The 24763-nt window shown below is 46.5% G+C and overlaps 1 protein-coding gene across 6 annotated transcripts in view; it reads left to right on the top strand.

Annotated features, from left to right (window-relative positions):
* Eip74ef (Ecdysone-induced protein E74) overlaps positions 1–24763 on the top strand; it is a 189865-nt gene that overhangs the window by 143272 nt on the left and 21830 nt on the right. For 5 of the 6 annotated variants that reach the window (XM_076771074.1, XM_076771073.1, XM_076771075.1 and 2 more), the window contains 3 exons: positions 5412–5669; positions 8508–8675; positions 9758–9997. In XM_076771074.1, the coding sequence (XP_076627189.1) occupies positions 5412–5669; positions 8508–8675; positions 9758–9997 (666 nt within the window). The remainder of the gene's footprint in view (positions 1–5411; positions 5670–8507; positions 8676–9757; positions 9998–24763) is intronic. The other variant, XM_076771077.1, reaches the window with a different exon arrangement.

Here is a 24763-nt window from a genome sequence, read left to right on the forward strand (position 1 = left end):
GGAGTGGAGCAGCGAAAACGTAGAAGGCGAAAACAACGATGAAAACTGCTCCCGGGTCTCGAGGTTCGCGACGAGTCGAAGCGGGGGATGTTCGGTCGATGCGGCTAGACACCCACCCTTCTCGCTCGCGTGGAGGGCGAGTCAAGGTCAAGCAAGGTCGAACCTCTCCGGGGACTCGATTCGCCGCTAACGAGCACCACGGCCGACTAGTCGCAATTAAGATGGCCGAAGATCGTGAAAAGCGATCCTCGAGGCCTGGCCTGCGAAACGATCGTTCGCCCCGAGCTCGCGAGGAAGCAATAAACCTTCCGAGGGCCCCGTCGATGTCGTATTTTACCGCGTTCAGCTATTATCTCGCTGCGATCGCCAAGGCAAAACTTGTCGATTAATTAGATATCGGGTCAAAATTGAACGTGGATCTGCCTCGCGATACAAACTTGGAAAATTGCATTCGGAAATGGGAGCGAGTCTGTTATTACCACCTTCCGTTTAACGTATTATCGGATACAGGGATTGCAGTCGTAATTATTACTCCGCGTCCTAATTGCACTCTAGTAACAAGTTTATTAACAAAAGCAATTCGTGAATGGAGATAATCGTGGAGGAAAAACGTTCGCGAATGAAAATAACGATATAGTTTGATCTTACATATTTATTTGGAAATATACATGCATTCGTGCACGCACACTTTTCGTGGAATAAAATTTACATCGGTAAATGGTTTCGAAATCCTTAACGATACTGGTTTTCCAACGGCCTGGACTAGGGAGTGTTTTAGAAATTTCATATTCCCGGGAACCCCCTTCTCGTGGGAAAGGTTTAACTCGGACGCGACAGGCTCGCATAAATGTTTGAGGAACGTATTTTCGCGACGTACCGCGGCCGGAGTCGCCGTCTCCGTCGACTGCTTCTAAAAAGGAAGTAGCTCGCCACAAAGTAGTAGGTTCGTAGACTAAATTGACGGCGATTCGAGTCGAATCAATATTATTACGGAGCCGGAATGGCTGCGACGCGAACGACGACGAGAAGCGTAGAGAAAACGAGCGTACTTCGAGGGCCGCCGGTAACAAGCCGTTCATTTGCAACTTCGATTCGTGGAACCGACAAAATCGTGGAAAATATTCAGGAATAATTCAGGCCGGTCGCGAAGGATCAAGCCCGGGAACGTTGATCCGAAATGCACCCTCTGAACCGTACGCCTCGTTAAGGGTGTGTGCTTTAAGGTTAACGGGGGTCAACGGGGATCCTTAAACTCGAGGCCGCCGCGATACCATCTCCTTTGGCTTCCGTTCGAAACCAGCCAGTGAAAGCGTCGCTTCCGCTCGAGAGATGCGTGCCAGAGTCGCGTAAACCTTTTTCTACTAAGTTTAGAGACCGTTATGTCTCCCGTGTCCAGACTCGTGGAAACGGTAATTATTTTCTATGAAATGTTAAAACTTTCAAATTGCTTCTATATTTAATAAAACTAATCTCCAGTTCAGAAATTAAGTCTGCAATAATCTCTGGAATCCTAACAAGCGCATTAGCGTGCTAAAACGCGAATCGTGAGTTAAATATTTCTATCCTTCTTCGCCAGGGGGATCCCCCTTGGAGCCCAGCGAAGCGTGAAAGACAAGCAAAAAGACGATGGGGTGCCAGTGACGATTTGTATAAAAGGCAATGTCTTTTTTCTTCTCTGTCCTCTTTCTCGGCCGTCAATTATGGTCATCTGCGAGAGATAAAGTTGGCTTCGAGCTTCGACGATATCGCGTGGTCTATAAATATCCAGCCGGTGTCGAATTTCGTCGTTCATCTTGAGAATCGTACCGGAGAAAGTTCTCCAACCGTATTTTTCCATAAGAGGAATTTTCGTCCCGATAGGTCGGCGGGGTAAAAATGGCGGGATATCCCAGCTGCAACGGATATCGCGTAGAACCGGATATTCGGGCTTACGTCAGGCGAGGCAACCGCGGCCCAGTCCGCCGTTCCAGAAAATTACGAGCACGGACTCGTTCGCCCGGCGTCCGTGACTTCTCTCATTATTCTTCCCTCCGACTTTTTCGCGTCTCCTGCTTTTTCCCCTTTGCGCGGCCTTTTCTCTTCCTTCTTCGTCCTCTTCTCCCGCGGATGCTCGCGACTACGACCGTCCACAGCCCGTTTCCCTCGACCAAAGGGGAGAGAAGAAACCGATCGTTTGCCGGTCTCCCGCGCGCCGCTAAACGCGAGAGCTCGATCTACGCGATCATAATTACCGATTCAATTCACGGATACCCCCCTCGCCCATCGTTGACGTCAGATCCCGAGATGTTTATCGGTGCCCGCCGCGAGCCGGCTGGCTCCTCTCTGCCCTCGCGGCTGATGATCGACTTCCTTGAGAAACGCGACGCCTCGACTGGGTCGAGTTTTGACCTCCGCTTCCGCTCTTCGTCTCCTCCATTACCTGCGTTTTACCGGTCTCTTGAACCGCCCAACGCGCCACCAAATCGACCTACGTACGTACATTTTCAGATAGCGCGAGGTGCTCGAAGGAACAGTCCTGAGAGGAATGTGGGCCAATCGAGGCTTACACATACCATCTCGTCCACTTATTTTTAATACTACCGAATTACGGTTACGCGTACTCCACCGTAGGAGCCTCAGCGACCGTAAGTGCTTTCTTTCGGCAGCCTTGCCCAGTACCCATGGTATTTCCTCGCCAGAGGCGTTATCTAAGAGTCGCGATCAACCTTGGCTCAGGTTATTAACGCGTCATCGAATAACTGTGCCTCGCTCGCTCTTGCTGCATCCTATTCTGTTTCACTGTATCGCGTTGTGGTCTCTAACGTAAACAGCAGTCAGCGAACCGGGATAACCAGAGCGATAAGTTTCGCTTCCCTCCCCCGCCGATTGCGACTTGCAACGACCCACCTTCGTTCTTCAAAGTCTAAACGATGTGCAGGGTGTTCGGTCACCAGTGGGAAAAATTTTAATGAGAGATTCTAGAGGCTAAAATAAGACAAAAATCAAGAATACCAATTTGTCGATGGAGGCTTCGTTAAAAAGTTATTAACAATTAAATTCAAAAATTTCAGATCGTTCTGGAAAAATTATTTTCGATTGCGGGGGTCAATTGCAATCATTTTTGGTCATTACACGTACCTTCGAAATCCTATCCACTTTCGAGAAAAAAAATCAGGTAGGTGTGAAATTTTTCGACGGAAAAAAAAATTTTCAAATCCTTTTGGAAAAATTATTTTCGGTTGCGGGGGTCAATTGCAATCATTTTTGGTCATTCCACGTACCTTCGAAATCCTATCCACTTTCGAGAAAAAAAATCAGGTAGGTGTGAAATTTTTCGACGGAAAAAGAAATTTTCAAATCCTTTTGGAAAAATTACTTTCGGTTGCGGGGGTCAATTGCAATCATTTTTGGTCATTACACGTACCTTCGAAATCCTATCCACTTTCGAGAAAAAAAATCAGGTAGGTGTGAAATTTTTCGACGGAAAAAAAAATTTTCAAATCCTTTTGGAAAAATTACTTTCGGTTGCGGGGGTCAATTGCAATCATTTTTGGTCATTACACGTACCTTCGAAATCCTATCCACTTTCGAGAAAAAAAATCAGGTAGGTGTGAAATTTTTCGACGGAAAAAAAAATTTTCAAATCGTTTTGGAAAAATTATTTTCGGTTGCGGGGGTCAATTGCAATCATTTTTGGTGAATAGACATACCCCCGAAATCCTACCCACTTTCTAGAAAAAAATTCGAGAAGGTACTGAAATTTTTAGACGAAATTCAAAAATTTCAAATCATACTAAAAAAATTATATTTAGTTGCAGGGGTCAATTACAATCATTTTTGGTGAATAGACATATCCCCGAAATCCTGCCCACTTTCGAGAAAAAAATTCAGAACGGACGGAACTTTAATTGTTAATAACTTTTTAACGAAGCCTCCATGAACAAATTGTTATTCTTGATTTTCGTCTTATTTTGGCCTCTAGAATCCCCCATTGAGATTTTTCCCACGGGTGGCCAAACTCCCCGTATAAATATTCTAGTAATTAATATTACTTTAATTCGATGGAAGGAAATATCGATGGGATATTTATCCCCGATCCACCAGTCACCGGTTTCGTCATCATCGACTTTCTCACGGGACAGGCAGACTCGTCTGGAGCGCAAATATCGCGGACCTCATCCGATTGCGTAACGAACGTGTCCGATCGTTTAACCGTGTGGGCGCCGAAAAGTAAACGCGGTAAAAAGTGGTCGACACAGTTCTCCCTCCCGGGTCGTAACACCTGGGTATCCGCGGGAGAGCTTTGGCTTTCAGGAGCCGCTATCGAGAACGAGGCTCGTCGGTCGGGGGCAACTTCCAGCGACGGAGCCACTTCCTTCTCGCTACCGGTGAAAGATCTTTTATTCCCGGTACCGACTCCCGACCGCAAACGTATCGTAAAACCCAGCGGGTCCTCCTCGTTAATACGTAAGAGTTATTACGAAACGCTATAAACACGCTTGTAGTCCGGTTTATTATTTTACGTTCTTAACGGGAGCCCTGCCTTCGCCGGTTCCAACCATATTACGCTCGCGAACAAGTCGAAAACCAAAATTGTACGAAAATATTGGAAATTAATATTTTTTGAGGGGAGGGGGATTAAGAGAGTACGAGAAATCGTTTTTTTGGATCACTGGTTACACTCGATAGCAAAAGCCTCGAGAGTCAAAGTAGATGTTCGCAGGACTAGGAAGGAAGAAAGCGCGACCAATTGGGCAGCATCCGAGAGTCACAGTCGATTTTCCACGTCGTGGCGATTTTTCCCCACCGCGGTCGCGAGAAATTGCTTAATGAAGCCGCGAGGTTGGCGCTGCCTGAAAGGAAGGTAGAAACGTTGCAGTGGGTCAAGGAGAGACACACCGGCTTTCACTTCCTCTCCGCAGCGCCGCGCTATGCCCCTCGAGAACACCTCCCATGCCTCCATTTTTTTTTTTTTTTTTTCTTCCTTTTTTACCCCGCCGTGCTTCCTCAGCCTTCTCGGCGCTACCGTTAGGAAGCGATCGCGCCTGCTGGAATCCGTCGCGTTTCCACCACCTCCGGTTAAACCGATTCGATTTCTTCCCCCGAGGAGATGCGATCGAGAACCTCTCTATCCGTCTCTGCCGCGAACCTACACGAATTAGGCTACACCGACCACGTTTATAATCGTATCCTAGACCTGACGCTAGGTCTACGGAACTCGTCGATTTCACCGCTTTCAGACTCCGGTGTTGAAAAACAATACGGAAAATCGCATTTCAACGCGACAATGTTCGCAGATCTATCGTCGAGATGAAGATCTGTTTCAAGAATTGAGTTTTATTTTATTAACAAAAATTTCGAGGAATTCCAGTTACTTCGAATGAAACCACGAATACGCTAACGTTTTCTCGTCTATGTTTGCGTCGTTTCAGTGGACACCAGGGAGGTCCAACCGCACGATGCGAACGAAAAGGAGCAACTCGGCCTCGCGAGCGTTAAAGCAGAGCCAGGATCGACCGGGACGACGACGACCACCACGGGGACTCGTTTGTTGCACGGTATCCTCTCCCAGCATCCCCAGCAGCACGGTTTAGGGGTGCAGAACGGATATGGCCGCCACTTGACCGGCCATGCACAGATGGGCCAACCGCCCTACACCACTGCCACCATCGCCACCACGAGCACGCCAGGTTGGTCCGAATTTTTATACTTCCCTCGTACTAATCGAGACCCTTCCACGACCCCAACATCAAAAGCTCGATGGGAACTGATACCGTCGTAAAAGTAAAATCGAAATCGGAACTACGCCACTTTCAAAATAAACGGCTCGATTAATTTGCCGATAATTGTAGATTAATTCGCAGGTATTCGCGGTCCTTTTAAGCAACGTATTTAGAAAGTCATCGACCTCTTCGTTATTTTGAACCACCGGACAACTTCACCTAAAATATATTTTCTGTAAATATGTACGATCTAAGTTTGAAACGACCAGCAAGCATCCTTTGTATCGGTCCCATTGACCGCAATGGAGGAACCAAGATGGCTGGCGGAACGTCCCCGGGGGGCTAAAATGACTGCAGCGTTCGCTTCCGTCTTCCGGCGGTCAAAAATCGTCCTCGGAGCCGAGGAGATTTCTAAAACAAACGACGCCGCGTCACAGCTCGACACGGTTGCAATAGAAACGCGGAGAAAGCAATGGAAAGGATTGCGCACAGCCGTGAAAAAAGTGAAACGATACTATATTGCCGTGTTTTCTCTGATTTGACTCGAGAGAGAGAGATGGTCCCACCGGTTGATGTACATCGCGAGAAATTTTTCGCGGGTTAGCCGCGGATCGATTCTTTTGCACGGCGTTAGGTTCGAGCCAATAATAATATTTACAGAGCAATATCGACGGCTGGTCGGTAAACAGCCGGACAGGAAATCGCTTCCGGTGGACGCGCGCTGGCAAACGTTTGACTTTCCTCTCGGCAGGTTTTCATGGGCGCGCGTCGGGCAAAGAGCGTTCTCCTATTGGTCGTTTCTCGGTCGCTCGTTCGACCAGCAATTCCCCCGCCGCTGACATTAATCGCCAGAGACGACAAGGTGGCAATAAAAAGGCGAAAATTCCTGTTTAGCCGTTGCGCAGACCGACAATATCGATTTCTCGGCTTCCCGTCGACTTCGATGAAAGATTTCACTTCGGGGCACGCTCTTGTTTCTGTACCCCTCCCCCCCCCCCTTCGTTTTTAGCATCCCCGAAAGTTTCGCAATCTCGTCGAACCGTCTGGCTTCCATTTTTAGAAACCGTTCGACTTCCTTCCGCCACCAGACGCCGCTGAAAGATTGATGGTTTTCAACGCGACCAAAATACGGGTATCAGATCGTCGCATACGAGATGTCGGGTTGCACCATCGGACGGTGTTTACTATTTTAAAAATAGCCCCCGCTACGGCTGGATTCTCGTGCGAGTTTATTGCCGTCCTACTAAAATATGCGACTTAGTTGCTTTCGTCGATTTATCGATCGTTGGAAACTAACCTCTTAACGCCGCGCGACTCTCCGTCGCGTATTTCCTTTCGTATCTTGGCGTGTCTTTCGTTTACGAACTCTAAAGATTTTCAAAGTACTCCTGCTCTGCACCTGCTTTCAAAGAAACGAAAAAGGGAGATCGATTTTCGAAAGGTTCTAGGTTAGAACGGCCTCTTGGGAATCGTCGGTGCAACGAAAGCGAAAAGGTGGCGTAGGAATCGCGGGGTCTCTCAGCACGTGTTACCCGAACCTTTGCAAAACGCGGTTGCGTAAGCACGTGGACGGGTGGCAGCCGCTCGATCCGGTTCAACGGAGCAGTTCCACGGCGAAACGAACGTCGCCGGGGAGGTCGATTACCGAAATAATCGGCCGTTGCATAAAGCGCCGCGTCGGGCGCGAGATTCGCAAACGTGGTGGTAGCCCTGCACGATCGAGCCCCGTGCCACGGTTTTGCATAACGCGAACGCGACACGACGCGCTCGGCGGTGGCGGGCGGCGACCGGAGACCAGAGGAAGACGGACAGCGACGCCTCGCGTCGTACAGGACCTTTTAGGACTGGTTTAAGATGGTCGAGCCTCTCTCGCTCTCTCGTTCGGCGTCTCCGGGATGAGAACTGGAGGGAGGGAGAGGAGAGACCGTGGGAAGCACCGGCGATATGCATACCCAATGACCGGATGACCTTCGCCCGTTGCATAAAGATGCCTTTAATTGACGGCGCGCGCGAAAACACGTTCGGCGGTCTGGCGCTCCATAAAGCCAAGCTCCCTCGACGTTACGAGACGCTGGCTCGCCGAGCTCGGACCACCTCGGAGCGTCTAATTCGCTCGCGGAGCACAAAGACCGAAGAAACCGAGTGGAATGGGTCTCCGACCGTCTATCGCGTCGCGATGAAATTCGACCGTCTGCGCGTTTCGAGCCGTGCCCCCGAGCTCGATATATGCATGCTGGATGTAACTCGAATCCTATTTCGACGCGTCCTTTCTGTTCGGAGACTGTCGTCGTTCTCCGCGATTGCGAAACAATATCTACGCGCAGTTAGTAGGAATAACCCTTCCATGCAGGCGGAACAGACTTAACCTTAAAATGAAAGACCAGTGTTTCTCGATAAGGGGCGCAGCTTTTATCGTACAGCAATTAGAAAATTCCTTTTATATCGAGAGACGCTATTTACAGGCTTGGATTTTTGTCACTCTTTTCTGACTAAAATTTTGAACGAACAAATGTCCAGCCCCCCCCCCGGTTACTATTACGAATAAAGGACAGTTTTGTACGTCGCGGTCCGAAAGCTCGACCGCGAATGCGTTTTATCGCGAGGCAGAGTGCACAGTTCACGGAAGCGACGGTCTCTTTTCTGCGGTTTGGTAATTCCGCGCACGGTGTAAAGACAGCGAGGGAAGCGAGCGAAGCGTTGCGAAATCGTTCCACCTGCCAGCCCCGGAGTTTCCACTTGACGTTGATCGCGCGATGGACGCAATTACCAAAGGAAGTGTGTTTCTCTTTTGTTGCATGGGAACAGGAAGCGGATCACTGCCAGCGAGTCCCGCGGACAGCGGAGTCAGCGACGTCGAGTCCAGCACGTCCTCGGGCGGTAACGAGGACGCGAATCTATTGCTGAAGGCCAGGCTCAACCCTAACACGTCCCTTCAACCGAGCCTGGCGTCCCATCATTCTCATTTGTCGTCAGGTAAGCGCACATTTAACAACGACTAGGGGTGTATTTCAATTTTTTATCAGACGCGTGGTAGACGATGCAAGTTAGAGCCAATAAAACCGTTAGGCGCCTACGGATTCATAACCTCAAATGGCAGATTACGCGCGGCGGTGACAGGCCAATCGGAAACGGACGATCCAAGTTACCAATGAAGCCGCCAGGCGCCTACAGGATCCTAACCTCGCATAGGATAGTCTCTAAAATCGGTTCCACGTTTCGTTCGATCGATTCGAAGTTGATTAAACAATAGAAATGAAAAATAAAGGACATTTTTTTTTTACTTTGTACAATTATCGTGTTTGAACGAACAATAATTCTACAACCTGTCGTGTGACGCAGGTGTTTCGAACGGCCATACGACTGTTGTTACAATTCGATGCGAGGACTCGTACAATAAATCGTTGCGTCAATGGCCCCCATTAGATCACGCACGAAGAATTATCGTCAAATAACAACGCTCGTGGAAATGTTCGCGTATCTGTATTAGATTCTAGATTATAGATTCTGCAACCGAAAATCATTTTTCCAGAACGATTTGACATTTTTGAATTTAATAGTTAATAACTTTTTAACGAAGCCTCCTTGATTTGCGCCGTGTTTTTGGAATATTTCACATCCAGAACGTGTTTCGGGGTTCGTTCGCGAACCGTTTGATAGAAAAGTAGTTTTAACGAGCCCCTACCGAAAATCGGATCCCTCGACCAACGTTGACCCAAACGACGAGCAAACACGCCAGCGTTACGCCGCGATAATTCACGGTAACGATCGTCCCGAATTCGAAATGATTTTGACGTAACATCGACGATCGACTAATCAGATTGGTCGCGGTTAACGGGCGTGATTTAATTAAACTAACAGGTTTATAGGCAACTTAGTTGATCGAGCGATCGCGAATATTTAGTTTCGACGAGAATTTCGCCCGTCTCAGGGACATCGATTGTACGTTTTGTTATCGTGCCACCCCGTCGCGAAATCGACGTTTTGACGTAAGCAAAGCGCCCGTGCAAACGACACGCGTCTTTTCTCATTGAACGTCTTTATCGAATGTCCGACAGCAGCACTCGGCAGGTCAGCCTGTCACAGTCCTGGCGTTTATCCGTCGACGGCGGGTTTCCTGCCGCCCTCCTATCACCCTCACCAGCATCATCCCTCCCAGTACCATCCGCACAGAGGGAGCTCGCCCCATCACCAACACGGGAACCACGCCATGGGACCGACAATGGGACCGCCCCACCACCATCACCACCATCAAACGCAGAGTCTGCAGCACCTACATTATCGTCAACCTCCAACACGTAAGTCGATCAACCCTTTACCTCGATCATTCTACATAGAAAATAGGGACCCACCAATTAACGCTTAAAAACGTTAGATCTTCGAAGCAGGGATCACCGTACCCTACTGTATCGCTATCGATTAGTATACAACGTACGTTTTTTAGAAAATTGGCGCTCGAAATATTGTTTCGCGTCGCGAAAGTTGGAGATAAATTAGGCGTCTCGTTCCTGGAGCGACGAGGGCTAAAAATAATACGAATGCGGCTCGCGACGATAAAACGTTTCCGGTGCCCTTTGCGCGTTGCAAAATACATTCTCGATGCAGCGGTGGCAACGATAGTCACCGATCGACATCTCGTCGAACGACGATATCTCTCGATCCTGAATTACAAATTCCGTGGCATTAATATCCGACAGTGTTGCGATATTGTTGCGAGAACGGGACGGGATTTGAAATTAAAATTGCAATCGAAAGTCTGAGAAAAATCGCGTAGAATACGGCGATCAAGATCGACGACGCTGGGAAGATTTCGGTGCGCCGTGGACTCGCGACGGAAATACGATGGAATCGCGTTTAATTCGAGGCGTTCCCGTACTAGAAATAATCAGAATCCGAGCCGCGTTTCGCGCTCCGGTGATTTTTGAGACGCTGCGAATCGAATCCAACCGATAAATCGGTAATTTCAGTAGCTCGCGGCAGTGTATCTGGAGATTCGATAGTCGGCTGGCGCAACGACAAGCTCGGATTTATTTCGGCTTGTCCCGAGTATCGATTGATCCGGCTCGGAATAAAAAAACGTATCCCAGCCTCTTAGGTAATTACGCTCGGTAAATAATTTCACTCGAACGCACGGCGAAAGGAAACGGCGATTCGAACGAATCGATCGATCGATCGACGGTACCGGGTGGTCCCCGCGCAACGTCGCAGAACCGTTTCCCTCGAAACCGTCGGAAACAATGAAGTAATTGTTCAACCATGTCTCTCGGACCACGAAGTGACGCGAATTTTTATAATTGTCCGATCGATCGAAAGCCATCGCGCGTTGGACGCCTATGGGATTAACACAGACGTGGTACACAAGTGGACCTCACATACTATGTATGATTTCGACCCATTTCTCTGCGCATCGTTTGCATTTTGAGACATTAAAATCCTTCAATCCGTCCAGAAGTTATCATTTTGTAAAAATATTATTGGCCACACGTTATATTTTTAATAAGGAATTTTTTCCTCGAAACTGTATAGGATTTCGAGGGTATGTCTATTCACCAAAAATGATTGTAATTGACCTCCCTAGCTAAAAATAATTTTTTTAGAACGATTTGAGAATTTTTAATTTTGTCGAAAAATTTCGCACCTTCTCGAATTTTTTCCTCGAAAACGGTTAGGATTTCGGGGGTATGTCCATTCACCAAAAATTATTGTAATTGACCTCCCTAGCTAAAAATAATTTTTTTAGAACGATTTGAAATTCTTTTTTTTCGCCGAGGAAGAGGAAAGAGGAAAAATGATCTCCGATTTTTCAACTCGATATGGCAGTCTGATTGGACTCCAAAAGTGTATGAAGTGTAAGGTCTACTTGTATACCTCGTCTGTGGTATTAAATTTCTATCGGTATCGAAGAAAAATCCGTCGGAAGATAGTTTCGCAATCCCGGGATGAGAACACCGAGGCAAAAATAACAGCGAGTCGGGCACGGATTAAGGGTATTCATCGGGATTCGTAATGCAGTCGAACGCGGTCATCGCGTAAAGCGGCATTAAAACGTTTACAAGTTGTTTTCCTTTCCTCGAAACTATCGAACGCGTCGACGGGTGTTTCGACCCGTGGCGTTTCTTTAAGCCGAGCAGTTTGTCGTTTACATAATCCCGTGCGCGTACGTCTCCGCATCGATCACTGACGTCGATCGATACCGAACAATAGCGGAAGACTGTCTCGCGTCTCGAATTAAAGCCGAAGAATTCTATTCCGTTCCGTGCTGGCTTTCTAACTTCTTTCTTCGATTAAAACATTTACTAGTTTACGCGAGGCTTTTAAATCCGCCCCTGACCGATGCAAATTAATAGAATAGCTGTTAATGGTTTAGGTGTTCGTAGTATTGGAAATCCCTAAAACCACAGAAAAGGGTTAACCAACACCGAAATAGCGTCGGTGCAGCGTTGGCTCAGCGAGGAGGACGAGTGGCTAGTAATCCGAAGATCACGGGTTCGAACCCCGGCGTTCGTGCCCCGATTTTTCCTCGATTATAATATCTTGAAAATTAGTTGATCCCCCCTGGTGTTCGTATTCTTCAAATTTCACGTCGATTATATTAATCACGGGTACCAATTTGAGAGAGAGAATATCCCAGAAAATAGCATCGATTTTCCTCGATCCTCGATGGACGGAAAAAGAAAGTTCGAAGCGATCGGGGCGTGTAGGTATAGACGGGCGTGCACACGAGGATTTTTAATTGCGTTCGCGCGAGAACGGTCCAATTAAAACGACGCCTCGCGTCGGGGCGGCTAGGAATATCGGTCAAGCCAAGCTCGTGCTCAATTTCCACGTAACTGTCAGCGCACGGGAGCGGGAAACGTCTCGTCTAGTTCGGTCGAAAAGGAGAAGAGAAAGAGTTTGGGAGGCTGGTGGTGGACGGGATAAAGAAGCTCAGCGCGCGACTTCCTCGTGGCATGCAGAGATGCAAAGTGAAAGGACTCCTCGGGAGTACGGGTGCACAGAACGCCCGCCCCCCCTTGGGGGAAAAAGGCGCGAAAGAGGAGGCGTGCGTTCGCGCGTTGTTTCGGTTGTGTACCTGTGCATCGAGCGTGTCGTCATCCTCCTCCGTCGGCAGAAGTCGCAACGACGCCGACACCAGCCGAGCATATTCGTTCTCTTGACCCACTTACTTTTCCCTGATTCAACGGCCCAGATTTGCTTCCTGCCATCGCGCGCGTCGATAGGATCCACTCCGATCCACCGATCTCTTCTTCTTCCCCCCTCACCCCTTCGTCATTTTTCATCGCGGTTTTATCGCGCGTCCCATTTAACGCGTCTCGCGAGGCGGATCCCCCGCGTCTTTCGCGTCCTCGTCCCTTTTGTCTTGATACCAATAACGCCTTTGTTGCGCAACGGAATCGCAGGAAAAGTAGACGATGATAATCTTCTATGCAAACGAGACGCGGTTCTGTTTGTCGAGTTTTATGAGATTTGGAACGCGTTCGTCGAGCCTCGAAGTTCGCGCTTTTAAGGTAAAATTGCTTATTGTTAACGCGGCGACGCGACCAATATCAACAGTACATAATTAGAAATAATTATCGATACTGACAAATTTTTTATAACAAATAATTTTATTAACACACGAAAAATACATCGTTCACTTCAAACGAGCCTAAATAATCAGAGTAGCTGGCTAGCAACTGGTCTACAGCGCCTCGGAGGTCACCGGTGACCCCCACCACGAAAAAATGCATTAAACATGATCGTACGGCTGGCTCACCTTATCTGCTGTAAATGATATTTCAATATAGGCGAACCACGTAAAATGCACGAGGCAGTTAACGCGTTAATAGAATTTGATGGAATGTCTTAGTGGCTCATTTGTTAATTGTTGTGGCATACGTCGATTCTCTTTCTCAGCTTCCAAGTGCAAAGTCGTGGATCGTTCGACCAAGCCGTGAGAAACGGGAGTAGCCAGATCCGCGAGATATCTCGAGGGAATAGGTTTGCGATCGTTGGCGGATTGCGACAGTTTCGAAGCGTGTTCCGATGGCCTGGTCGCGTTAACACTAGATTCACGGACTGAGCCAATTTTACTCATTTAGAATTTTATTGCTATAGTGGGAGTGAATTACAACCATTTTTGGTGAATAGACATACCCCCGAAATCTTGCGCGTTTTCGAGAAAAAAATTCAGTACTGGCGGAACTTTAAACGCTAATAACTTTTTAACGAAGCCTCGATCAAGAAATTGGTATTCTTGATTTTCGTCTTATTTTGGCCTCTAGAATCCCTGGTTAAAATTTTTCCCATGGGTGGCCGAACACCCTGTATAATCAACATCCGTAAATCTGGCGTTAACGAGCACGAGAGGAATCGATCGGTCAGAGGGTGGCCGCGATCGCGCAACAAACGCGGCTGTTTCTCGTCCGTTTCGATCGCGTTCGATGGAACCGACAGCTGATTTCGCCGGGACGCACCTGGCTCCCGGTCGTGATTTCGAACAGCCGTGCTCGAATTGGATCGCCGCCAAGGTTGCAGCCGCTTGAGCGAGGATCGTCCGCTGAAAAGAGGCACGAAGTGAAAAGCGAGACGGGTGAAATTCGCTCCGATCGACCGTGGCCGGTTATCAATTAGAGTAAACGTACCGGTAATTGACAATGACCCACTGATCGACGCTTCCCTCGCTTTTACTTCGATTATTAGGTCGTCCCATAAGTTCGCGATACTTCTCGAGCGACGTAAATTTTTGAGAAAACTCGAAATCCCCTTTCTCGTTTAGAAGCCGTTATGCTTCGTTGATTTTCCCGTTAAAACGTAGCATTCGATACTTGTATTTAGCTTTTGTTTAAAGGCGACGGTCACCGGTGACCGACGCGGTAGTCGTACGCGTTCATAAATCGAGGTTATTCGATGTTCGCTGTATCGTTTGCTCGTGGATGCTCGCTACTCGCCGGAAACGGAATTGGTCGTTGGGTTTTTATTATGATCGTGGTTCACGCATCGATCACTGGCTGCAACGACGGTTCCGCCTCCGGTTTGCCGGGTACGAGACATCGTCCGGACTTTCCCTGATTGAAAGTGTTCTCGAACCGTGGCAACGCGTTTAACCTCGTTCTAGGCGAATCTTTTCTTTGGGCGAAAAGCCTGGCGAAAGAAAGTTCGAGACCTCGCGAAACGTTGTTGCAGATCGAATAGGAAAAAACGTCGAAAGGGAAACACGATACGCGAACGCGTTCGAGAAACTCAACTTGGGCATATTATAATCAAGGATGGCACGTCGACTTCGACTAGTATTTACTAGTTACATAAATTAAATACCATACGCGACTTCTCGTTGATGAAATTTATAAATACTTCGATTTGCATAAAAGTAACGGAACGTCATTGCCTAGCATTAAAATGTATCTAATGCCGAGATCGAACAAAATATTCTTTACTTATTCAAATACGTTCAACGTCCATTGAATTTCACAAGAAAATTAAGTAAACCCATTCATCGTTAGCAGCCTCCATATTTTTTCACGAGCAGCTGACGCGCAGAGATCTGCGCAGATCGGATCCAAGATGGCGTCCGCGTAACCTGAAAATCCCTTAGTGTTCTCCTCGTATCGAACGATAAAGTTTGCCCGTCTTCGTGTCGCGACGAAAATCGTTGTTAATTTAATTGGGACGACAGCTGGCACGGTTCGAGGCGTAATCGGCGTCCAGATTGCGGCGGGCCCGGGCGCGATCAGAAAGGGAAGAAATCAGCGTGTTGTACGTAGCGGTGACACCGGTGGCGAAAGAGGCGTACTCTGGGCAGACCGCTCGGGAGTAAAAGTGTGCCGGATTGTATAATCGAACGTGAATAAGCAAAATGTTACGCCATAGCGATTTGGTAACTTTGCGGGGCGCCCCACCAGAGGCGGCCGTGTTCCCATTGCGGTGGCCGGCCGGTGGAGGAGGCGAAGTCGGTCGCAGGAAAATTCAACCTGCCGCCTGGGCCCTCCACGCAGGACCGAGATGCAGTTTCTGTCGCCGACCGATCGGTTTACGAGATTGCGTTACGTTTCACGGCGCGCACTCGTACGCCGAATATGTGATTACTTATTTAGTCCCCGCACGAACACGAGTTTTCGAAACAGAAACCAGGCCGTTTAACTCGTCCGGTGAATCCTTTCAGTCAGAGTTTTTCTAACATCGGCTTTGTAGGTTATGAAAATTCGACCGGGGTTCCAACGATCGACCAAACGAACTTCGTTATCGCGTTCCATGGGTGGGTATTTCGTTTTCGAAGAATAAAACGGCTCGTTACGAGCGCGAACATTTTTATCGGCAATTAGTTTATTCGTTTATTCGGAGGGCAATCTGGATAAGAAAAAGCGACACGAAAGTATTTCTTTTTTTTTTTTTTTGCTTGACGTTTTTTTTGTTACGCAATACTCGAGAAGTTCGGATAACGCGATAAGAGTATTAATCTTTTCTCAAACACAACATTATTAACCTTTTAACGGGATAGTATGCTTTTACAACGCAAACGTATGGAAGAGTCGAAAAGACTCATCGTTTGAAATCGTACTGAAACAAGTTGGGAATAAAAATTTTTGTAATTCATCGTTTATTATTTCCTCGATAGTACATAAATATAGTAATAATGATACTATGTAATGTTCTGTTCTTAGTTCGTACAGTAATAAACAATTTATAAGAAATTATAACTCGTGGGAAAAATTTTAATGGGAGATTCTAGAGGCCAAAATAAGACGAAAATCAAGGATACCAATTTGTTGATGGTGGCTTCGTTAAAAATTTATTTACGTTTAAAGTTCCACCCGTACTGAATTTTTTTCTCGAAAATGCGCAGGATTTCGGGGGTATGTCTGTTCACCAAAAATGATTGCAATTGTCCCCTGCAACTGAATATTAATTTTTCCAAAACGATTTGAAATTTTTTTTTTCCGTCGAAAAATTTCACAACTTCTCGAATTTTTTTCTTGAAACTGAGTAAGATTTCGAGGGTATATCTATTGACCAAAAATGCTTGCAATTGACCCCTGCAACTGAATATAATTTTTCCAAAACGATTTGAAATTTTTTTTTTCCGTCGAAAAATTTCACAATTTCTCGAATTTTTTTCTTGAAACTGAGTAAGATTTCGGGGGTATATCTGTTGACCAAAAATGCTTGCAATTGTCCCCTGCAACTGAATATAATTTTTCCAAAACGATTTGAAATTTTTTTTTTCCGTCGAAAAATTTCACAACTTCTCGAATTTTTTTCTTGAAACTGAGTAAGATTTCGGGGGTATATCTGTTGACCAAAAATGCTTGCAATTGACCCCTGCAACTAAAAATAATTTTTCCAAAACGATTTGAAATTTTCGAATTTAATTGTTAATAACTTTTTAACGAAGCCTCCATCAACAAGTTGGTATTCTTGATTTTCGTCCTATTTTGGACTCTAGAAGCCGGGTATTATCGTTATATTCAGGGTGGCCGAACACCCTGTATATAACGATAATTCACGGCTCAGAAAAACAATAAAAAGATTATGATAAATTACTCAATTCTTTTTCTGAATCTCGATTATCGCGTAGCCCGATTTTCTGCAATAATCGAGGTGCTACTGGTGGCCCCGTTTCCGTCGACACGGTCGGGGGAACAAGGTGCACGGCGACTGTGTTCCATAATGTCACCGGTTCATGGTGATAACAGAACTACGGCGAAACGTTTCGTTTCAACTCTTTCACCGCGTCGCGCGATTCGTTTTCCTCGAATAAGCGGCATTCTAAAATCCGGATCCGGGCCGTCGCGCCGCGTGCGCGAACTTTCGCACGTTGCCAAGTGGCCCCGTCGTTTTTCCGCGATTTTGCCAAACCAGATTTGCCCATCCGCCATTTCTATCTAGAACGTCGTACCAAATAAACATCGGAAATAGCCTAGTGACTGCCTTTAGCCATAGGAACCGGTTCGAGGGAAAAATCTCCACGACATTTGGGCAAATAGTACGGCGGTACGATTTTAATAAAATATCTCTAACGTGATTGTGCAAAAGTTGACTGGTCCCAAACTATCTCCAGCAGGTGTTTTGCAGCGGGCGTACTCGCCATTTTCGTACGGGAAATAAGACATAATTTCTTCGTAATCTTCGATGTCGATCTCCATAGTCTTTAACGTCGACCTAAATTTAAGAAGTTGTCATTTTGCATATTGGTATAAATTGAAAATAAATTGGCTCGATGGTAACTTTGGTCTTCGTTAACAGCGTTTCGATGTTGATTGAACTGTTGACTTTTCGATAATATTTTCGTACTATCGTCATCGTGATTGAATTTAATCGTCGAGTCAAGATTGTATCTCGATGTTGCATGCAGCTCTGCTCGTATTTACGAAAATACGTTCCCCTTTTCCGAGTCGGATACCATAGATCCCCCCAGCGAAGTTTCTAGCTATTTTAGCGTCCCGGAACCGCTTCCGTGTCCCACGTAGCGAGAAAAGAATTCAACCTTGGCCCTCTAATCGGTTCCGAAAGTCGTAAAGTCCCCGGTGAAAGCGAAGAAAGAACGATCGAACGGTTAACAGAGGCGCATGGAGGACGAGGCGAGTCGATAGTAGGCGCCACCGTGCGACCGGAATAGAAACACGGCGAAGAAATAGGCACCGGGCCGTGCTATTTTCGAATGGATCATCATCGAACTACGATTCGTCTGTTCGTGGCTCGGGAACGTGTGAAAGACCCTTCAGGCACGTCGAGAACGAAAGTTTCGCGCGCTGCCAGCTCGCGACGTGGCACACATTTTAATGTTGAGGACGAATCGCCGAGCAAAGCGTTACAAGGCTCTGCGAACCGATTAAATCCCGATTAACCCTTTGTGCGTCGACCGTCTTGCCAGCTTGCCAAACGTTCGTTCGATCCGCTTCGACGAGAATCGCCGTGGAAACGCACGCCTAACCCAGACCTAACCTCAATGCAAATAAATACGATCCAAATTTAAATAGAAATATCTTAGAAATCGTTACAATTCGACAACGATTCGTCTTCGAAGAAAATGATGGAATGGGAAATAACTGTATTATTCTTGCAGTTAATAATTAAGACCTAACCTCTACGCAAATAAATACGATCCAAATTTAAATAGAAATATCTTAGAAATCGTTACAATTCGACAACGATTCGTCTTCGAAGAAAATGATGGAATGGGAAATAACTATATTATTCTTGCACTTAATAATTAAGACCTAACCTCTACGCAAATAAATACGATCCAAATTTAAATAGAAATATCTTAGAAATCGTTACACTTCGACAACGATTCGTCTTCGAAGAAAATGATGGAATGGGAAATAACTATATTATTCTTGCACTTAACAATTAAGACCTAACCTCTACGCAAATAAATACGATCCAAATTTAAATAGAAATATCTTAGAAATCGTTACAATTCGACAACGATTCGTCTTCGAAGAAAATGATGGAATGGGAAATAACTGTATTATTCTTGCACTTAATAATTAAGACCTAACCTCTACGCAAATAAATACGATCCAAATTTAAATAGAAATATCTTAGAAATCGTTACAATTCGACAACGATTCGTCTTCGAAGAAAATGATAGAATGGGAAATAACTATATTATTCTTGCAATTAATAATTAAGACCTAACCTCAACGCAAATAGATACGTTCGAAACGATCCAAATTTAAATAGAAATATCTTAGAAATCGTTACAATTCCATAACGATTCGTCTTCGAAGAAAATGATAGAATGGGAAATAACTATATTATTCTTGCAGTTAATAATTAAGACCTAACCTCAACGCAAATAGATACGTTCGAAACAATTCAAATTTAAATAGAAATATCTTAGAAGACGTTACAATTTGAAATAATTCGTCTTGGATGAAAATAACGGGGACTATATTATTCTTGTAATTAATAACGTAATATTACACAGTCCGCCTCGAACGATCTTTTCTTTTTGCCCGCCATTGTGAATTCTATCCGAAGTATTTCGGGCTCAGTCGGTATCCACGCTTTTTACCGTAATTCGAGAGACGAGAAAAAAGTGGATTTTAATGACTCGTTATGCGACTCGTTGCTCGATCCGGTTCGAAAATATTCTTTTTATCACGTCCGGTGAAATTTCGTGCAGCGCGAGACCGTATTAAAACGGTAATGATACTTCAGTGCGCGGACTATGTAACAAAATGAAAGTGAAAATAAAGAACAGGAAGTTAATCGAGGTTCGAAGTACGAGATTCGGTAGTTGTAATCGTCCTACGTAATCGTGTTGTAATATCCCCCCTCTCTCCCTCCCCGTAAATAATCAGACGATTAGAAATACTTGGGTCTCTGTAATTTTTTGAGGCGACACGATTAACGGACGAGTTGCGTGTCAAGGCGAGGCCCGATTATTCATTAGAATTTGTAAATATTAATTACCGCGCTCGGGCTCCGCCAGTCGCGGAATCGATTACCATTCTAATTTGGCCTCGTCGAATTCTGCTTCGCCGTACGTTTCTTTTTTCGTTCTTTCCTGCGGACACACCGGCGAGAACGATTTTCAAAACAGCCAGAGGTTATTTAAAACTTCGTCGGTGCGTTCGAAAGAGAGGAGACGCACGTAACGCCACGGTGCCGAGCACTCGGGTTTCCCGGAACCCAGTTCTGCGATACGAAACCGAATTTCTCGTATTTCGAGGCCAGCGACGGGCCCGAGAACACGAGAACGTAAATCAAGATAATCGTGTCTTCGAGGCTTCGATCGAGACCAGTCGAGATTCGAAGACCGCTCGACCGAAAGCTCTTACGAAACCTCCCGATATTCTAATTATTTATCCGCGTGTAATGCTCGTCCGGATGGGTGTGGAAATTTGTTTGGCAGCCGGAACGGAGACGGATAGAGGAAAATGTGCACGTTTGGGAGCCGAGCCACCGCGGATCGAGGATGTCCTGGTTGCCCTAGATCAAGTATTCGTCGGGTATTTTTAAAATGATCGCCAGACGCGAGCCCCGGCGACGTAACTCGAACGCGAAAAACCGAGAGCGACGAATAAAAAGCACCGTCGCCGGTGGGAGGGGCTAAAGGTGGTATCGGGTAAATGGAAGAAAAAATAGAACGCACCGAGGCTTGGGCCTCGACGTCGAATAACAAACGCTTACGAGTCGCTCGACCGAACAAAAACACCGATGAAAAATCCGGACGCTGTTGATTTTCAAAGTTGCCGCGAAATTCTGCGAATTCCCCCAGGAATTCCGGAACGGAATTTTTCCTTCCCTTTAACCACTGTAATATATCGCGGTAAAAATTTTAATGGGAGATTCTAGAGGCCAAAATAAGATAAAAATCAAGAATTCAAAGTATAAAGCGCGCAAATTGGTATTCTCGATTTTCGACTTATTTTGGCCTCTAGAATCTTCCATAAAAATTTTTCCCAGGGGCGGCCAAGATGGCGTCTTATCCGGGAGAGACTCAATCCACGAGGTCGGAAACATTTATTATTCGCTCGTTAACGCCGATGGAGGTATCAATTTGCTTAAATCGCAACAGGCACGAGACCGTATTATTAATTTGTTCTTCAATTTGTCTGTCACGGTGGGCTGCGGACGGATTCTCTCGCGATTAAAGACGCGACGCGAAAACATCGTTTTGCATACGGGCTCGATGCAAATGAAGCCACTTACACAGCTGCTCGTTATCAGTCGCTGGGAACCGGTCTAGTATGTATATCGGGTTATTTTTCAACCGGGGTCGAACGACCTCCTCGACGGAGGTCTCGCCCGACGCGATAACGCCGAGAGAAACGTTATCGTCGTCGTGAGATTCTATCGCGCACGAACAGAGATCTCGAGTGGCGGATATCCCGAAAAATCGTCGCGATATTTCGGTTGCCCGTAAATCATCCGTCTTGGAACGGAAAAGCGGGCACAACGATGGGGGGGGGGGGGGGGATTGGTGTTGGAACAGCGTACGAGGCGATCGAAGCAACGCCCGGAATTCGCGCGATGTATAATCGTTTTGATAAAACGGCAACTTCTGATTACCGTGTCTCGTAAATTGGTCCAGCGGAGGGGGGAAAAAATTGCAGACGCTCGAAGAGAGAAACTTTGGCTCGCCGAAAGGGTCCCGATGCGTGGCGTTACGTAACGCTTCGCGTAGCGGCGAACAGCAGCGAGTAAAAATAAAGGAACGAAACGCGATGCAGAGCGGATTCTGAGCATAGACTGGGTCTAGGTCTAGGTCAGCTAGGCGGGGCATATGGTTATATACGTTCGTTGTCGTCCGTACGGTAGTTCGTTTACTCCGCCTCGGGTCGATCCTCGCTTTCAGAGTTCTTCCGCGCGTCGTCCATAATATTATTTACGGCATTGGATCACCTGAATTCGAATGTTTATAAAGAAATCTAATTCCCTTCTTCGATCTTTAAAACGTTGGTTAATTTGTCGTATTCAATAGCGTGGCGATATGACCCACATACATGTAATGGACAGTGATGAAAACTCATGCGATGACCTAATAACGCATCGATGTCCCATAATATGCAAGCGTTATTGGGCCACCGTTTCCTTACATCACTCGTTACGGTTCGTTCCATGATCGATGAAATTGTTTCATCGTTAATCGTCTTCCGGGATGAGGCGGGGGGCGAGGGACTGCAAACGCCGCTGCACACGTTGTGTGTTCAGCTTGTGGACGCGCAACGAGCGTCCCTGTTACGGTAACTAAACAAATTCCAGACGCGAAATTAACATAAAGCCCCGGCGAAGTTATCGTCGTCGTAAAACCCGTCGTCGTCCGGCTCAGCTCGCTGAGCCGAGCGCGAAAGTTGCGCCGTTTCCTTAACTGGCCGCTCACCTCGTTTCACCGCGAAGAGAGGAAAAGTCCGTGGAGCAGGTGCCACAAAGACGGCCAGCAAAAACAAAAGGAGCTTGAACCGTGCGGCGGGGCACCAGCTAGACTAGGTCTAGGTGTAGGTCTAGGTCGACTAGGAAGGGGTGCGCCGTTCTACTTCCTGGCCTAGTGGCGAGCGAATCGCCTTTTCCGTCCGTCCAAGCGTTCGCGCGCGCGCGCTCATCCTTCGAAACTTGATATTTCCGTGAAAGATAACGCGCACGCTGTCCGGTTTGCAGAAGGATATCGTGGAAATTCCTGCTGCTCGCTGGCCGTGCAGGCACCGCCAGACCTCGAACAGTGTCCATCGCCTATTGAGAACCGATCGCAGAAAACCCTAACCCAGACCTAACCTCGCAAGCGCGAGGTATTTTTTCGATAAGCGACCGCGAGCATTTAGGGCAGTGTTTCCTAACCTCTTTCGGACCATGCCCCACTTCGACGGCTCGATGATTTCGACGCCCACTTGTCATAATATAAATAAACGTTTCTTAATATAATTGGAATGTTCGAATATTTATCCACGCGTCTATCGATCTAGCTCCACGTTGAGAAACACTGATTTAGGGTACGCGAAACTCGAGCCTCGTTTGCTTTCTGTCGTCATAGAGAAGGATGGCGGGCGACAGACAAAGGGGAATGGGATCTCGAGCATTCGAAGTAGTTTAAATGCCCCCGTGTATCGAAACTTCGTTATTTTTCCATTTTTTCGTAAGGTAATTCTTTCAACGTGTTCGTAAAATTTCTCTGGTTCGAGTGGAATCAAACCTAACTCGAACCACTTTTAAATGAAAGATACGTGTACAGGGTGTACGGCCACCTGTGGGAGAAATTTTAATGGGAGATTCTAGAGGCCAAAATAAGACGAAAATCAAGAATATCGATTTCTTGACTGAGGCCTCGTTAAAAAGTTATTATCGAGGGTCAATCACAATCATTTTTAACAAAGCCTCCATCAAGAAATTGGTATTCTTGATTTTCGTCTTATTTTGGCCTGTAGAATCCCCCTGTATATCGTCATAGTACGTACATACGTGGACGTTTTAATTTTTCCAGTCGCTTTGCATACTGCAACGCGGAAGTATGGCCGTTTCCATCGCGCATAAATAGTACAAATGTCAGGAATACGTTAGAAAAAGTTACATTAAAATATAGAGAGACCTTCGTTTGTAATTCAAATGGTCGTTGTGCAGAATTTTTGCATTCGGCGGACCCTGGACGAACTGGTAAGAAAAAAATGACACCGTGAGCGAGTGTTAAACCGTAAAGTGCATTCACACCGCGAGCACGTGACGGTTACGCTACCGTCGACGCTGATTAATGCCCTCTTGGAGCTCCGGAAGCACAGACGGTGTCGGATTTTATTGTAGGCCAAGACACGACGAGTCTTTAGAAAAGTGCAACGAAAGCACTGGAAATCTAAACTGTGTTCCGTTCCGAATTCGACGCGATCCTCGAAGGGTGAGAATCGACACCGGCGTGCCGTGTTACAGCCACGCGTCGAAGTCTCCAATTTTTCTCGCCCGTAACCGTTACATTTTCCCCGAAGACGGATTAATTATTCGACATGGTAGTGGTGGAGTGGGAGGGGGGGGGCAGAATTGGCGGTATTTTTTTTCTGCAATATTTCCTCGTTTCGCCGGGCATACATACGTGTCGCGTACACAGGCGTAATTAGAAGTGACACGAGCTTCGTTACGAATTCCGCGATCCAATAATAAGCGTATAGCCGCTTTAAATAGCGCGGCGCATTGAATATTCATGAACGAGTTAAACCTCGGCGCGGAATTCCTTGCGATATACCGCGGGAGGAAGGTTGCGGGGTTAAATTGTTCGGCTGAAACTTCACGCCTCGGATTCGAGGGAAGAGAGAGGAGGGTGTGGGAGGGGGGAGGGGATAGAGATTAATTAAACGGCGAAAAGTTCGCGTGGTGGCCGACGAGTCGTTGAAAAACCGCGATCCATAATTAAGTGCTCTTTTATTACGCCGGTGCACGGATAATATACTTCCCGCCGAGCTTTCCAAAACACGTTGTTATCTCTTTTATTATTTCGTAAATACGATTGGCTCGCGTTCCCGCTAATTGCATTTTTCCCGTTTAATAATAGGAAGTCGAAAACCGTAGACGCTCGCCAAACATCGATCTTGTAGAAGCCACGAACGAATTGTAAGTTGATCCTACTGTTTGAACAATGATTGTAGAATTTGTAGATA

The sequence above is a fragment of the Colletes latitarsis genome, chromosome 8 (assembly GCF_051014445.1).
Source record: "Colletes latitarsis isolate SP2378_abdomen chromosome 8, iyColLati1, whole genome shotgun sequence".
NCBI lineage: Eukaryota > Metazoa > Arthropoda > Insecta > Hymenoptera > Colletidae > Colletes > Colletes latitarsis.